Below are 12,277 nucleotides of genomic sequence, written 5' to 3'. Positions count from 1 at the left end.
CTTCCAAGTTTCAAGTAAGTTTCAATCCCATTGTCCCTTAAAAGTTTTTTATCAGTAATGGACCGGCATGTCATATTACAGCATCTGTCCTTCTAGATTAATTGTCATTGTAAATGTATTCTTACGGGAATCTGCCAATAGAGATTTCTGTGAATGTATTTCTGTGTATCCATGTGTCTGACAGACAGCCTTGGTAAGAAGGCAAGAGTCAATTTCACTGGTTCTGAATTTAAAGTGTTAATGCAGTTGAGCTAGAGAATAATTTTTGTGCTTCTCTGTTTTGTAGCATCCAGATGAGAAGAGGCTGGAAGGGCTCTCCAAGCAGCTGGACTGGGATGTGCGCAGCATTCAGCGTTGGTTCCGACAAAGGCGCAACCAGGAAAAGCCCAGCACCCTTAGGAAGTTCTGTGAGAGCATGTAAGGATGCATGTTCTCTTCTTGAGTCTTGTTGAGCCTGTGTTCTCATCAGTTTTCCCCTTTGTTTTTCACAGGTACTTTTGCTGACAGTTAGAAAATTATACAAATTGGTAGAATATAACTAATGAGAAAAATAATCTTCATTGTCCTGAAGGAGTCAGATTGTACTTTTCAGGTATTTTCAGTGGTCAAAAGCTTTCAGAAATCATGTTGCTGTGATTCTACACTATCAGGGCACCAGCTAACACCAAATCACCTGATGTTAGTGTGCTGTCCTTACAGCACTACCTTTAGCCATACAAGCTGATGGATGTCTGAAATGGAGGAATAAAGATAAAAGGCAGTTGGGTTGTTAAATAAAAAGAAGACAAAAGATAAATTGTCTAAAGATGATTGCCCTTAGTTAAATCTGTCCATCACAGCGCTAAGTGAGGTACTTCAGAAAGTTTTGACCAAAGAAATCCTTTGGTATGGGATCTGTAGCCTTTTCATAGCTATTGAGTTAATGGGGTGGCTTTTCAGACATGTAGTGACTGTGTGTGACAGGTGCTTTGAAGCTCTGAGCTCCTGAAGTTCATGTTCCCACAGCAGTCATGGGAAGGGGAGCACTCCAGTCTTCAGTAATTCAGGTGCCAGTGGAGGGTTTTGACAGAACAAAGTGTGCCCTTATCTCATAAGCAAGAGCAGAGCTAGCAGAATGACAGTGATCTCTGCCTACACCTTCATCCTGCTGAGCTGCTGTTGTCCCTCCAGAGAAGGCTTCAGTTTTCCTGGGAACAGCACTGATTGACTGTGGCGTGGGAAGAAAAGTGAGAGAACCCACGGCAAATGTGGATCTGCCTAAAAAGAACTCCAACTCTTTTCACATGGAGACGATTTAATTTACTGCTAGACAAAGTGTTCCTTGGGCCCAGAGTGGCTTTTCCATGATGAAAGGGAAGAGGAGCTGTGCCAGAAGGGCTGTAGGCCATTTTTGACTGCCTTATCTTTCTTGCAAATGAATAGCGTGGGCACTATCTAAGGTAGAGTAGCTTCAATGTGACAAAAGCTGAGAGTGAAATTTAATGATAAACACACTTGCCTGAGATGAATGATGCCAAAGATCCAGCTCCAAACACACTATGCCAGTAACTTCATTACTAGATTCTTATTGTCACAGATTTCTCACGTTTTCTAACCCTTCCCTTCTTTTCAAACAATTACAATTCTGATCATGAACAGAGTGCAGAGAAACCCCAAAACCTACACTGCTCGCTGCTTCTTGAGAGGGAAGGGGTGTTTGGTGGGTTTTTTAGTTTTGTTTTGGTTTTGTTTTGTTTGTTTGTTTTTGTAGGTTTTTTGTTGTTTTGTGCTGTGGGTTTGGTTTTTTTTGTTTTGTTCTGTTTTGTGGTTTGTTTGGTTTGGGTTTTTTTTTTTTTTTTTTTTTTGTGGGGAGTATTTTTTGATGGTTTTGTTGGTTGTTTGAATGGAATAATTCCTTTGCTGCCAGCATTTGTCAGATATTCAGGCCATGGGCAGATGATGGTTATATGAAGGAAAACACAGTAGTAAAATCTCCTGTTTATAGATACTGTTTGTGTCGCAGCATTATAGTGAAAATAAATTACTTTTTCAGGAACCTTTCATAACCAATATTCACAACATAGAGTTTTGTCTGTCAATGTGGAAGAGAAGGTGTAATTTGATTTTTGGAGCCATAGAGACCCTAATGGTGAGACCCTAGTGGTGTTACATACCTGCTTAAGCTTTCAGATGTTATGGTGATAAGTATTTATATGAAATATGAAATAGATAATTTCACTAGGTGGTGATTAATGTACATAATCACCAGGTGGTGATTAATGATCCAGTCAGAAAGTAATAAATGCAGCACTGAGTATTATTTTACTAGCAAGTCAGTCCTCATATCCCAAGGATTAGGTGATTCTGGCATGAAACCTGGAGTTCAAGTCACAGTTTGTAGTCACTAGGAAAGGTATCCACCTAGTATAACCTCAGATTGCAAAGCTCAGGCACTTAGCCCACTCTATTAGTTGCAGAGAATAGTCTGTCCAGAGCTTTTCTTTCTATTTTGTGAATTTAGACCATTTGCACTCCTTTCTTCAACTTGAAAGTCCAACATGCGTAAAGGAGGGGAAAAAAGTGGTCAACTAAGTGTACAAAATGAACTTTTCTACTTCCATGTATTTCTGTTGGTATATTATTCTTTTCTCTCTCTCCCTATGGCACAGCCTAAATCAAGAATATTACTTTGCTTATTGCCACACAGAATACAGAATCCAATAATGTCTTTGTTAATGTTTGATGTGTCAGAAAGCCAATGCAGGAATGATTCCCAAACCACTTCCAGTGTCTTCCCAGTTTCAGTGTATTGTTTCTGCTCATACTACCAGTGTGTAGGCATGTCTGGTTTTCTCAAAGGAAGAGAGAGCATTCTGTCCTCTCCCCTTGTTGTCTGGCACAAAGGGAGAGAACCTGTGATGCTGTAAGTTACTAGCCTGGGATTTTGGAATGTCATCAGGCCGATGGCTTGTCTGTCCTACAGCTATGTACATTTAAGCAAGCTGTTTATTAGAGATATTTATGTGGTTTCTAAGGAGTGTCTGGAAGAAACATATGGCCAAGAGAGATGTTTTGAGTTTATGCAACATTCTGCATGTGAAAACATGGAAATGTGCAGACTGAAGAGCCAAAGATCTATTTTTTCCTCCCCTTTATTCTCTAGAAGGAGCTTGGATACTAAATTGTCTGTAAGTAGGGTGTCTTTTAGTTTTGATGTAGGGGAGAGAAGAGCCTCTCTCTTGTATCCTAGCTAGATATTCTTTTTCCTAAGGAATTGAAATTTTGTTTATGCACATTTTGTTGTTGCTTTGGAGGAAGATTTTATCTGTCTGTGCCTGTATATATGTGTGTGTGTGTGCACATGTATGTGTATAGATGTAAAGGAGTACCAGTTGGGAGTTTTTTTGCTTGTTATATGCGTTTGTGTGAAAATTCTGTGGGCTGTTTGCAACTTCTTGGACATACTGCTTTTCTCAACTAGCAGAGTAATTCTGTCCTACAAAGTTGTACTGGAAAAATAACTGTGCAAGGGAAAGAAATGAAGACAGCTGTTTGGTTGTTGAAATTCTGAACTGTGCTGATGCACATGATAACAGAATGTGTGAAAGAATTAATCAGTCTGTGCTCTGTGTTGAGCAGTAAAGCATTAGAAAATAAATAGGCTTTTAGCTCTGAGTATTTAATAGCATCAGGCTCTCCTAGGCCAGCTTCTAACACACTTCTGATCTGAGGAAAAATTTGTGGTAGATGGTACTTTGAGTCCATTTAATTTTGATTTGTCAGCTGCTCCAGTGCTAGATGGAATGAAGGACTAACCAGTGTTTCATGACTAGAAAAGCAAAGGGGGGATGAGTCTGTGAAGACCCACAACATGCTCTGCAGCAAGTCTGGTAGTTACTCTTCAATGGCCACAGAACTGCACTATCTCCCTTGTTTTCCTTTGCTGTTTTCCATGGAATGGGAATTGCTGTTACTTGGGCAATCAGATATTTTGTATTGTGTTGATAAGTGGATTATGACATGAGGGGCAAGTAGGCTCAGGTGTTGGCAGAGTCACATTTGTGAGGCAGCTTTTGGATGAAGGATGTAGATGTTCAATGAAATGTGAAGGGAGTTGGAGTCTGTGAAATTGTTCCAGAACAGGGAAGATGTGACTTTGCTGAGTGCAAGAGGTGTTTATTATGGCTTCAGGTGGTAGGGGAGTTGAGAAAGGAGACTCTTAATTGCTAATAAATGGTAACTGAAGTGCAGAGTAACAAAGATGATCTGGCAAATTTTATCTGTACTAAGCATGTAAAATACTGCCTTTTTACAATAGTACTGTAAGAGTTGCATGTAGACTCTGGAGTTAATACATTCAAGGACCTATTACTCTCTTAAAAGAATTATGTCTAGTAACATCACTGAAGAGAGATGTGCTTGAATGCAAGGCCTCTGTAGAAAGTAAAAGTGAATGAGGCATTTATACTGAGACTCATGTCAGGGAAACTAGAGCTATACAAAAAGGCCTGGAGTCATGTTTGACTATGTAAAACCAAGACAGAAATCCTGATCTGTTTTACATCAGGGTAAGATGTTGCTCCACAAGAGTAGCCCTCAATAGTTCTGCATGTTACTGATTCCTTTGTCTGCTACTCTCTAAGCCATATATGAAGTCAGTATGGAAAAGTATTGATGGAGCCTTTTATTTTATGTAAATGTATGTTTTTGTATGATGTCATTCAACACTGGTTCACTGATGGCCTCCCTGCTCAAAGAGGAAGAGAGTTAAGACAGTATTGATTGCCTTGAGTTACGTAATACATAGTAATTTGTAGCTTGAGTCCCTGGACACACAAATAAGTGAATGGCTGGCAAGTTGTCCTAATTTTAAAGTTGTGAGAGCACAGTGCAGCCATGTCAGCAATTTTAATTCTTCTCTAACACTTGTTCTCTGATAAATCTATGTTAACCATCTTCCATGTACCTCCTCTCCAGTACACAGCTTGCCCAGCACTCACACTTCCAAAGGCAGACTCTGGGCAATCATGCCCGGCTGCTACAGCGTGGTTTGCTGTGGGTTTATGCCTTCAGCTTTGCCTCTTGGAACATCTGTCTTTTTAGGCTGGGCCTCAGGACTTCTCACTGCCCTAACATGGTGTTAGGGAGAAATTACAGCATTGGTTAAGTGTCAGGAGTTGCCAACTATCTTTCCCTGCTATTCTGCTGGAGCAGACAGGCAAAGATGTCCATGCCATGTCCTCAATAATATGCTCACTGTATTTTAAGACTTTATTGCTTTAAGCACTTATTATTTTGCATCTTGTGAAATTCCCTCTTCCCTCAAGTTGAATTATTTAAAATTATGAATTCCCTGCCCTTACTGCCTTCTGTGACACAGTTTTTAACACAATTAATAAATTTAAATTAACTCATGCGCTCATCCTGCAAAGACACCATCACTTAGCATTATCATTGTACATTAAGCAAGGTTATAATTAACTAGATTTCCATTCTCTTGTGGGTTGTATGGGCTCACCATTATCTTATATTGTGGAAATTAAATAATTTCTCCCTAAGTTCTAATTAATGTGAACACAAATCCAAAATTACAGTCACAATATAACAATTTAAGACAACTAAAGGAAAACTGAAAAGACTGCAGTAGCTACTGTTTTCTTGTGTTCTATGCACCTTAAACTGTCTAGTTCTTCATTGTGGCAGAACAAGCTGTCACCTTCAGTCAGCGTCAGCTTTAAATGAAGTTGGCAAACTGGAGATAAGTGCCTTGAAACACTGAAGAGTTAAGTGGCAGTAAGATATTATTTTATACACAGCAATGAATGAATTTTATTTTATACACTGCAAATCCTTACTTCTCTCTTCTCCCTTGTATTTATGTTATTACAATTTTATTTCATATTTGATTGCCTTTCATTTTATAGATCCATGGACTATGCCTCTTCACAGAGACACAGAGTTAAGAGGAGAATTAGCTTTCACATTGTTTAACATTTTTCACTTACATATAACTAGGCATATAACTACACTGTTTTCTGTGTTAGTAAGTTGTCTGCCAATGGCAAGGGGCTTGCAGCTGTCTCTGTGAAAACATGTACGTGATACTGATGGAGATGAGAAACTTGCTAGTTTTTCTAATGCTTTTGAGGATGATGGTAGGTAATGTAGCTATAGGCACATGGTAACCTAGTGTTTGATACAGCTTCTGTCTTCTGCTTTGGTGTCTCACCATTGACCTGCTGTGGCAGCACACAGAGCCCAGGCTGCACTGGGGACCTTTCTGGTAACTTCATCTCTATGCTCCTGTTTTGCATTATATGTAAACCCATGAACTCATTACATTTTACTGGTACTATCAGTGTACCAGGCCTGATAGTACCCTTCTACAGGCCCTTAGATAGTACCCTTGTACAGGCCCTTCTGCTTGTATTGACTGGTGACCAGGATTTGCTCATACAGGCATGTTTATTTTTCACTTCCCTGAAGTTCAAGAAACTAGCAGATTTAAAAAAGGGTATGTGAGATTTAAATACTTCACTAATTTTTTCAGAAGATTCAAGTAGTGCATCAGCTCATGTAGTCCTGGTTATTGGCAGGGTAAATCTTCTAAGCTCAGGCCCTGAAACAGCCTGAAATTGTGACTATCAGACAGGAAGTATTCAGTATAAGGTGCTGCAGAAAGTGTGCTTTGAAATTCTTGATGCTATCCCTTATGGTTAGTTTTTGAAATACTTTAAGACTAATGAATATAGTTTGGTTAGATGGTGCTTCCTGGTAAATTTGGAGTTCTATCTTCTTTATCTGCTCTGATAAAAGCACTTTTGCAAGAACAATAGTACAAAAATTTCCTGTCCCTCTTTCTTTGTACAGTGCTTGGAATGCTGAGGGAAAATAAATCTTTAAAAATAAAAAATGGACCCAAAAAAAGCCTTCACTGTAATGAGCAACTTGTAGAGGTTTTTTTGAAGTCTTCAATGATCCAACAAGCAATGAATGAGAGACACAGAAAGGGATGGAACATAAATGACAAAGTAAATACATTTCTTTGGCATGTAAAAGGGAAAACAAAATTGACAAGATGAGGTTTGAATACTCTGCTATAAACATTGCTTATCCTCCAATTTAGCTAGAATAGCCCTGCAACTCCCACTTGGAAGTTGGGGAGGTTTATCTTCTGAAATGGAAATACAGAATGTGAAGACAAAGCAGGCCCTCCCTGGCAGACTGGTCTCTGCCCGTATAGTCAGAGGCTGTGTGGCTGCTGTGCACAGCCTGGGATGTGCTGCCTGGATCGAGCACAGCCGCAGCTTCCTCAGGGAAATGGGGAAGCGGCACTGGCACCCAGCCTGCCTCCACACAGGTCATACCCCTAAGGGTTCAGCATCTGCTTCAGCAGGGCAAAAACCGCTCTGGGGCACACTTAATGCTACAGGAAAGTAAAATTCAGCATGGGAACAAAAGAAAACAGGTAATGCAAGTTGGTCTAAGAAGGTGGTTACCTGACACAAAGGTGCCCTATGCATACAAATGTTGGCCATCATTGCTGGACAACATCATTAGGTGAAATTCAAATGCAGTCTGGAAGATCCAAGTTTTCATTCCTCTAGAACTGTGAAGGAGTGGGACAGTGAGCAGCTGTTGTGTCTGCAGACAGGTGAGTCGTGAGATCATTGTGAGAATGGAGAGGGGAGGTCCCTGTTAGAAAGACTTTGGATTGGTTTCTCTCTCCAAGACTCATCAGCTGTTTGCATTGAGCATCACTGATGAGAAAACAGGTCTGCTGGTCAGACCACAAGGCAGCAACATCTGGTTTTTCTGTGTGTGCTTCCCATGAGCTTTCCAGATAATATCTCTTTGTAGGTCAGGATTTGGCAAGGATCATAGGTCTCTGAGGTCTTATTTTTATTTTATGTAGCCCTCAAAGTACTCAGAAGAGAACAGTTGCATAATCATTGAACAGAAACTATGTAGCCTAGAATGAGTTACCAAAACACCTTTTGTATTATACATATTTTCTGGCCTAATTATAAAACCACACTTTATTATTTATAAAACTGCATCACTTCAAAATTTATTACTGTGTTTCCTTTCCTCTTTTCTGCGCTACTAAATTTTGCTCTTAAGACTTTCAGAGATGCATTTCAAGCATACAAATTTAGGACAGGACTGGTCTCAAGTGGCACTGTAATACTAAATATTAAATAACTGATTCAAACTGCAACCAAGAGGAAAATCAGATGACAGTCAAGTCTTAATCCAGAAGATTGAAGAGGAGAGCAATACAGTGTTCTCTGTTTATCATGCCTGATATTTTACACATCTTAGTGAGTTGTGCATAACTGCCTTCTTCCTTATATAACATCTGCTTAACCACAGTGCAGGAACTATTTACCATTTGCATGGTCCAGGCTGACTCCATGCCAAAAGAGGCAAGAAGATTTTATTCATTTATTTACCTGTGTATTATTTTCAATTAACATTTTTTTGTATCTGCTTGCCTCTGTCAGGCTTTGTGGAAATGTAGCAAATTATCATTACAGAAATCTGGGAAGGCAGGAAATTGGAAGAGTGGAGCTACTTCCATCAACCATACAGTCATACTTGCAGCTTTGTATTAGAATAGGTATGAGGATTGAAGATAAGTAAAGATTTAGTGGAGTCTACTGTTTGACCTCCTATTTATTGGATGGATTAAGCATTATTTTTCACTGTTCTGTCTTTTATTTTTACATGATTTGTTGCCTAAAAAAATAGTATCTTTAGGGACATTTTTTGTTGGTTTAGGGAGAAGGGTTACCTTTTGTTGTGTTTAGTTTTGGTTTTAACTTAAAGTTGGAGTAATAGGTAGGTAGACAATGTCACAAATATTAAGAAGTTGATCCAGAAGTTCAGAGTCCATTTTTTTTAGGATGATCCTGTAAATATTTGTCTTTAGAGGTAGTCATCTAGAAGGAATGTAAACCTCTGGCTATGTCAGAAGCAATATTAATTGGATTAAGTATTCTTGAGTGAATCAGAAAATTGAAGGCTGTCATACTGTAGTTGGGGGAGCCAAAAAATGCAATTTGAGGATAAAACAGACTGCTTTAAGTCACAGTGAGCATGTGTGGAACTTAGTGGTGCTTCTCATTTAAAAGAAATAAACACTGAATACTGCTCAAGCTCAGCCTCAGAAATGCTCCTTTGAGCACTCTCACAGTGAATAAAATTTTCACAGCCAAAGGAAAGCATTGCAGCAAAAAGTAGTTTTCAGTCCCAGCTAATGATTCCATAGCCCAGGTACATGTTTGTGCAGTCCATTCAGATTGTGAGGACTGGAATGGAAAAGCTGTGTAATGGTACTTCAAGCCTTCTCATCTCCAGAACCAAGATCTGCAACTGTGGAGATTGCATGAAGCTCAGTTTGACTTTCAGTCCAAAGCCTGAGCACAGAGGTCTGTGAGCCACTGTCAGAAGGTGAGCAGGGGATGATGGAGAACAGCAAAACTTACATTTTACTGGAATCTTACATTTACACATGGAAGTGTATTTCCATGGAGAAACTTCAGGCATCTGCATTTTCTCTGAAAATAGTTTTCAGATCCAGAGAGCCAGTTTCTTCAAGTGCAGACAATGTGGTGAGCCTATGACTAGTTGCTAAATAACAATGAGGTTTTTTTAAGGTTAACTGTTTTGAAGTGTGGCATTCTTACATTGCTGTTTGTGGCCCTGTCTGTAGCAAACCAGTGGCAAAGGCATCTCTGTAAATAACAGCTACAATTCTGCAAGAATGATGGGTTTTATGTTTTTAACATTCTGTATTTACTGTGTTTGGTGTTTTGTTGTCAGCAGTTAGATAGCTTTGGATCCTTGCTGAGCAGCAGACACTGGTTTGGCATCAGAGCCATTAGCACTGTGTGCTGCGAGCTGGGTGCTGCAAAGTTCTGCAGGAGTGCCAGTGTTCACAGCCTGGCCACTCAGTCTTCCTGCAAAAACAGTGGAAAAAAGGGAAAACTGCAGGAGCAGAGAGGCCTTGTGGCTCTTCACCCTTGCCCTAGGGAGAAGTGTTGTCCATTTTTCTTAGGGAGGCACCCCTGCTGAGCTCATTCAGCTGGACATGAGCCCCATGTGGTGAGCTCTGCAAAAAGTATGGAGTAGGGAAGTGCTTTGCTTAAGCCTTTTTTCTTTTTTTTTTTTTTTTTGTTAGCCATAGTTTAATTTCATATTTCAGTGCAAAAATTCAGAGGAAAATTTAAAGGAAAAAATTTCATTGGTGTGATGAAGGGAACCTGACAAGACATATGCATGAAATTGATGAAGTGCTTGCTCAAGTGGGCACTTTAAATAGTTTTTGCTGAATTGAGCATGCCATGGGTATATCAGGTTAGTTGGTGGAGGCTCTCCAACTTTTCCATCTTTTTAGATGATGTTCTGTGTCATGCTGAAGCATCTTTAAAATTTCATTAGCAGCTCAAAGTTAAAGGGGTTGAGACTGCTGTGGACTGGGAATGCATTCAAATGTAGAACAGGAGCAGTCAGATCTGCTGCTGCACGTTTGAGGGACTCTACAGCATTCTTTTTAAGACATTAGAAAATAATTTATTTTTCTGTTATGGCAGAGTCACTCTTCAGCTTGACTTTTTTGCTGCAGGGTGTCACATTCATGTTTGAAGCACTGGCCTGGTAAGCAGCAGCACAACCTGAAGAATTTGCTGGAAGGTCCATAAGTCCATTTGATCTCCCTTATTCAGATGCAAGCCTGGTTCAGTTTGGAAGTCTTATAGTGGAGGACTAAAGTGAACCTCATAAACCTTATTGTGAACAGACAGATCAGGTCTTTCAGAGCTCTTGTGCCTTGAGTGCTTTCATCTAGGTTTGCTGGATTTAAACTAACTTCAGCCTTTCAAGCAGCACACTTAGTCTGTAAATGGGTAATTCAGGTTTTGTCTCTATACAACTGACCAAAGGAATGTTTGAAGTCTGAGGGACAGAGTAAATTCTCACAAAACAGAGAAACTTCAGCTGTTTTCATCTTTCAGTTAAGCATGTATTGATGTGGCAGTGCTTCACCTTGTGGCCTCATCTGTATGTCTTTAATAGGGCAGAGAATATTGCTGGGGGAAAAGGGGAACAAGAGATATTTTAGTGTTCATCTTGCCTTGCCTGTTCTCTTGGGTTCTGCTACTGCTGCCTTAGAAGAAGTTGCTTTCCCTGCTGAAGACAACCAGCTGTGACCGAACAGCAACAGTATCCAGTGACATGTGGACACTCGGCATGAGCTGCCAATGCTTGAGGATATTAGAAAGTGTCCTAGGAGGCACCTAGGACATCTTCCCTTTCTTGGGTTCTCTAACTATTCAGACTGTGCTTAGGCTAGAGGCACTTTTCAACATTAGATTTGGGACTACTACCTAGGACAAATTTGAGACAGCGCTTCATCAACTACCACTTTGTGAATTCAGTTGGAATAAAACTCAATAACCACACACTAAGAAAGGTGTCCTTCTCTTCCATGATGTCCTGTGCAGACAGAAAGAACATTTTGCCCAAGTTCCCAAATGCAGAGATGTTTTGGACACTGGGCTAAACCGTGAATAGGTGTGATTACTGCTCATAACATTTTCCTTTTATTTGCATTTCCTCATCAGTGGGCTTCAGTGAGACCCAAATAGAGGCATTAAGAAGTATGTACTGTAGATTGAAATCCATCATTCATATTAGAGTACTTGTTGCAAGAGAATTGATTTGAGAGTTCACCTTTGGAGGAATCTTGCTTGGACATATCTGCACTGTATGAAAGGTATTTCTCACATACATTCTGTCCAAGTACTCTATGTTCACAGTGTCTTGAAAGTGCCAGCATGAAAACAGTGTGCCATGTTACTACAGTGCCCAAACCCTTGAAGGGTTTGCTACTTCTCTCATTTCAGTTTAATAAATCAATTTATTCCATGCTATAGGACTACAGTGTAAAATAGAGTTTCTGTTCAACTGAAGTATTGCACTTTAAATCTCATTGATGTTCTTACACTCTCCTCAAATTGGCAGAAGGTTATTTATGTATGACACAACTGTCTTTCTAAATACTTGTAAAAGTAGTTTTGAAGATAAAGGTTTGGATTAACCTTCAGCACAGGAACATTTTCAGTTTTGTAACCATTCCAGTAATGTTTGAAAGCACTCCAGTGCCAATTAACTGGAAGCTAATAGTTTTGCCAGTGGAGAGAAAGTTGTAAGTGCTGTAAAATGTGTCATTGAAGATGATTCACATTGCAGCATTGCTTCACACTAAGGTAGCTAAAGATCATCCTGCTATAAA

At 39.7% G+C, this 12,277-nt stretch overlaps 1 protein-coding gene across 1 annotated transcript in view; it reads left to right on the top strand.

The window, feature by feature from the left end:
* Nucleotides 1-12,277, top strand: part of CERS6 (ceramide synthase 6) — a 94,265-nt gene that overhangs the window by 36,432 nt on the left and 45,556 nt on the right. The window contains exon 3 of the mRNA XM_066553321.1: nt 287-417. Within this exon, the coding sequence (XP_066409418.1) occupies nt 287-417 (131 nt within the window). The remainder of the gene's footprint in view (nt 1-286; nt 418-12,277) is intronic.

Source organism: Molothrus aeneus, chromosome 7 (genome assembly GCF_037042795.1).
Source record: "Molothrus aeneus isolate 106 chromosome 7, BPBGC_Maene_1.0, whole genome shotgun sequence".
In the NCBI taxonomy this organism is placed as follows: Eukaryota; Metazoa; Chordata; class Aves; order Passeriformes; family Icteridae; genus Molothrus; species Molothrus aeneus.
This window is presented reverse-complemented; position numbering and strand designations above follow the sequence as displayed.